This window comes from Octopus bimaculoides, chromosome 18 (assembly GCF_046866305.1).
Source record: "Octopus bimaculoides isolate indiv1 chromosome 18, ASM4686630v1, whole genome shotgun sequence".
Classification (NCBI taxonomy): Eukaryota; Metazoa; Mollusca; class Cephalopoda; order Octopoda; family Octopodidae; genus Octopus; species Octopus bimaculoides.
This window is the reverse complement of record NC_142945.1, coordinates 3318269-3323780: the sequence shown is the minus strand read 5'-3', so window position 1 is coordinate 3323780 and position 5512 is coordinate 3318269. Positions and strand designations below refer to the sequence as shown.

Here is a 5512-nt window from a genome sequence, read left to right as displayed (position 1 = left end):
GGTCACGGTGAGCTGTGATTGGCTGTATGCAAATGAGTTCATTGCTGGGATCAGGAACTCTCGTGGGAAAAAAATTTCGCGGGCGACACACACTGTAGCTACGCGAGTGCAACTATCGTCAGGCACCGTGTAAATAGATTAAATTGAAGGATTGTTTCAAAGAATTTGGCAGAATCGTCAGCGTGTCGGGCTGAATACTTCGTGGTATTAGTTCCGAGTTCAAATCTCATCAAAGTCATTTCTGCCTTTTTTTTTAAAAAGGGATAAAGCACCCGAAACCTTGGTTACCTTTAGCAGAATCCAAGACGAAAAGTTTCCCTCTCTATCTCTCTCTCTCTCTCTCTCTATATATATATATATATATATATATATATATATATATCTTTCTCTCTATTTCTGTCCCTCTCTCACTTTCTCTCCCCCTCCCCCCCCCTCTCTCTCTTCTAAAACTCCACAAATCAATCAGGAATCGACTGGATTATTGTAATCCTACGAAACTGACGAAAATCCTCCTCCTGTTGCTGCCGCTACTACTACTACTACTACTACTACTACTTCTACTACTACTACTACTACTACTACTACTACTGCTGCTGCTGCTGCTGCTGCTGTTAACTATCCCATTGTGATAGTTACATTGTATATCTACAATGGACAAGTTTCTACCTCTGGGATAATGGTGGGTGTATAAGCAGTGGTGGTGGTAGTAGTAATAGTAGTGGCGGCGGCGGTGGTGGTAGTGGTGGTGGTGGTGGTGGTGTATTTCTTCCTCCATTCATTGAATGCTCTCAATGGTTGCTGTTGTTGTATCGGTTCCCGCGTTTATCTTCTTTCTCTCACGCTCACCACCATTCCCCCGACCCTACACACAACCACCTGCTATGAAAGACTCCCCCACCCACCCACTCTGCCCTGATTTTCGCAATACCTGTACTTCGAACTTCCACACAACATAGGAAAGACAAAGCTGAAAGAACAAAAAAGAACAAAAATTGATACTTTCGAAATATATATATATATATATATATATATATACTCTTTTACTTGTTTCAGTCATTTGACTGTGGCCATACTGGAGCACCGCTTTTAGTCGAGCAAATCGACTCCAGGACTTATTCTTTATAAGCCTAGTACTTATTCTATCGGTCTCTTTTGCCGAACCACTAAGTTACGGGGACGTAAACACACCAGCACCAGTTATCAAGCGAAGTTGGGTGGACAAACACAGACACACAAACATATATACACACATACATATATATATACGACGGGCTTCTTTCAGTTTCCGTCTACCAAATCCACTCACAAGGCTTAGGCTGGCCCGAGGCTATAGTAGAAGACACTTGCTCAAGGTGCCACACAGTGGGACTGAACCCAGAACCATGTGGTTCGTAAGCAACCTACTGACCACACAGCCACTCCTACGCCTATATATATATATATATATTCTTTTATTTCAGTCATTAGACTGCGGCCATGCTGGGGCACTGCCTCGAAGAATTTATTTTAGTCAAGCAAGTCGATTCCAGTACCTATTTTATATTCTAAAGCCTGTTACTCATTATATCGGTCATTTTTGCCAAACCGGTATATTAAGAGGACGTAAACACACTGACACCGGTTTTCAAGCGGTGGTGGGGGACAAACACGGACATCTTCATTATTGAAATAAAACAATCAATAAAAAGTAAAAGAAAAAGACATCAAATACCCAATTTTATAAAATTTATTACATCAATACTTTTAAATCATATATATATATATATATATATATATATATATATATATATATATATATATATATATACATACATTCATGTATGTATGGCGTATGTTTGAATTTACAAACGAAGGAATAGAAAACAAAGGTTTTCATAGACCTTTTCAGAGAGGCTGGAGTCGTAAGGCATTCATTACTCCAAGTTTTTAATCTGTATAAAGATGGATAAAAAAAAAAAAAAAAAAAAAAACAGAGTAGAGACACCAAGCGGATGTTTCGGAGATGGTATATCGAAAGTGAAACTATTTGTCTCAGCAATTCCCATAAAAAAATGTTTATTTCCTCAATTTCTTTTTTTCAGCTGAACTGCCGATGTTTATGTGTGTGTGTATGTATATTTGTGTAAGTATATGTATGTATACATACACAAGTATGTATACATACACAAGTATGCATACATGCAGATAGACACACACATATACTTACGAAGCACATACATAAACACAGATATATACACATACATACACTCATAAACACATACATGCATACACACAAAAAAATACATAAAAATAAGTGATTCGACTGAAAAAAAAAATTAACGAAATAATTTTTTGCGGAAATCGCCGAACAAAATTTCAGTTTTGATATACCATTTCCGAAACATCGCCGACAGAGAGAAGTCTGTGCTACCACTAAATGAAAATAAATATGTGTGCGTGTGCATAAACCAAAGTATGTAGTATTATAGATCCATTACTGCCGATTTTACCAATCGGTTTCACACTGGATATTGGATAACTGGACGATTATCCAATACGTGCGATCTTCAGAGACAGCAAATATGGAAATGATATTGGCTATATAAAACTACATGAATAACTCAAGTATTTTTGATAATTGCTTGCACGAAACGATCATTCACTTGAATTACTTTTGTACTGTATGTCTATATGTATGTGTTCAGTAAGTGTATGTGTGTGTTTATCTGCATGTATGTATATTTCTGTACGTATACATACATATACTTACACAAATATACATACACACACATATAAACATCAAAGTAATTATATACATGTATGTAATTATATACATGTATGTATGATTAAACAAAAGTTAGTTTTAAACCAAATATCATTTAGTAGAACATCAGATTTTTTTTTTAATTATTTTTATAACGAAAAAGTCGATAGTAACTTCGAATTTGGGGTTTGGTAGCCTCCTTCGGTAGGTTAGATGAAAATAATTGAATCGAAACTTGCAATACGCTATCAAAACTTCTTCCTCTGAAAATCTCATATATATATATATATATATATATATAAACTTGCATTCGTCATCTCTTTTCTTATAAACCGCTCTGAACTCGACCGACAAACGCCTCGTTCAGAGATGTACGTACATAGACTTATACACCAGGTTACTGGTATCACAATGGCTGAGTGATATGTGTGTGTGTATGTGTATAAAGATATATCATTGTACACACACACACACACACATATATGTGTGTGTATATGTATGTATATGTATGTTTGTATGTGCGTGTGTTTAAATGTAATTATATACATGTGTGTATGATTAAACAAAAGTTAGTTTTAAACCAAATTGCAAAGGAAAACATGAAGGTTTGGTCCAATTTGTGTGCCGGGAAGGCAGTGTGTGGATGTATGTGTATATAAATTAAATGGGTATATAGAAAATATATAATGTATAAAGTATAAAAATATAAAAATATAACTGAACAACAGGAACAAAAAGAAAATGTATAATAAAGTATGATGAAAAAATATTGTCAGTGATATGAAAGAATCAGGGTGGGGTAGTGATGGTGGGAAATAAACAAATAAAGAAGTATGGGTGTATATATATATATATATATATATATATATATATATATATATATATATATCATAGAGTACAAAATCACAGCGTGTTGTTACTTGATAAACTTGTATGCAGATGTCTATATATATTTATGTGTAGGTGTGAATATATATATAAGTATGTATGTATGTATGTATGTATATTATGTATGGTGTTGATGTCAGTGTGTCAGTGTGTCCTCTTGAATTGTTGCATGTGTTTATGTTGTTGTTGTTTTAAATCTGTTTAATTGCGTTTGATTATGTAAAACATGTAAACTAATACAGAAGCAATATAGAACGAAAGAATTGGAAGACATTACTTTGTTATTTTTTTTTTAAATAAAATGGATCATTCGTTGTCAGTTCCTGTATTACACATACGTTATTACAGTGCATTTGTGTTCATGTGCACGCATTAAATATATATATATATATATACGTATATATCCATGCGTGTTTCAGCAGGTTGTGGTGGTTTACATAATGTCAAGAACCGAAATTAAGGTGCATTATGTCAAGGCTGCTGGTCGTCTGTCACGTAAACACCCTGACTGTGGGGCAGTCAGAGGTATTACATGTAATCACTAGTTTCTTGTTCCTGTTTATAGACAGGCCCCAGGGGTCTAGTAGCTCGTGTTCTTTGCGCAGGAGACAGAAGGCATCAAGACCATTCAGCCGGAATCTATACACCAAATTCAGTCCTCCACCCTGGATGACATAAAAGAAAGAACCAGCGACAACCATGCCCTGGGGCTTGTAAAAAAACGGGATCTTCCAGGTGCCTGATGTACTGAGGCTGATGAGGAAATTGTTCATCCTGTCTGAAATAAAAATTTGCTTTGCGGCGCTGACACACACGCAACGGTAGCTCCGCTGGTGGCGCACGTTCAGTTTACCAACTTGCTCCAAATACAGGGTGGACAGCACTTCCAGGTGGGTAGGCATGTAAAGGAGCCGGTGCAACACGGGGGCGTTAAGACCGACGGCGATTAGTTCACTAGAGCTGAGCTGTGCTACGCTGCAGTACTGGGTTGCGGTGTTCAATTCTTGCTCGAGAACCAACGTTCTACAGCTGCTGTTGTTGTCACCGCTATCGTTGTTGTTGTTGTTGTTGTTGTTGTTAAAATTGTTGTTGTTGTTGTTGTTGCTGTCATCGACGTGGACGGCAATCAAACGCAGCATCCGCGAGGTACAGGTAACCACAACTCGACGTTCGCCCACTCTACACAGGGAAAGAGGTGTGCTGGCCAGTTCGATCTTGTGCAACAGGTCGCCAGACGTCGAATAAAGCTTAACAAAGTTCTCACAGATGGCCACGAAATCATCGTTGTCAAACAGAACGATGTCCCTGAAGCCATTAACAGGTAGGCCAAGGGATCGAATGTCAGACGGGGTTAGAATGCCATGGCTGATGTTCTTCTCACTGACACAATCCAAGGTTTCGTTTTCGCAATGTGTCTTTGGTCCGTCAAAATACAACTGTCCATGTTCCACATTTTGGTAATCAATTATTCTGTTGCTGCCGCCACCACTATTCTTATTGTTGTTGTTGTTGTTGTTGCTGTTGTTGTTAGTGGTGTTTGTAGAGGTGGTCACCTCGTCGCCGCTGTCGAAGCTGTTACTTCTACTGCTGTTGCCGCTGTTGGTGCTGTTGTTGTTGTTGTTGTTAATTGTAATGACGTTTACCGAGTGGTTGTAGTCCTTCATGGTTCCTTTACCAAAATCTGCACCGAGTTGTCCGACAAAAGAGTAATAATCCCTCGCTTGTTCTGTTACCATTATGTGAACGCAAAGATCTTTCTCAAAGGAAGAACTGCCAAACAATCGTAAGAAAAAACATATATAGTGATATGGAAGGTCATATATAAATATGGATATACATATATATATATATGTGTGTGTGTGTGTGTCTATATATAATGTT

The 5512-nt window shown here is 37.4% G+C and overlaps 1 protein-coding gene across 1 annotated transcript in view; it reads right to left on the bottom strand.

The window, feature by feature from the left end:
• Positions 1-2673: 2673 nt before the first annotated feature.
• Positions 2674-5512, bottom strand: part of LOC106872853 (uncharacterized) — a 12049-nt gene continuing 9210 nt past the window's right edge. The window contains exon 3 of the mRNA XM_014919994.3: positions 2674-5401. Within this exon, the coding sequence (XP_014775480.2) occupies positions 4123-5367 (1245 nt within the window). The 5' untranslated portion in view covers positions 5368-5401 and the 3' untranslated portion in view covers positions 2674-4122. The remainder of the gene's footprint in view (positions 5402-5512) is intronic.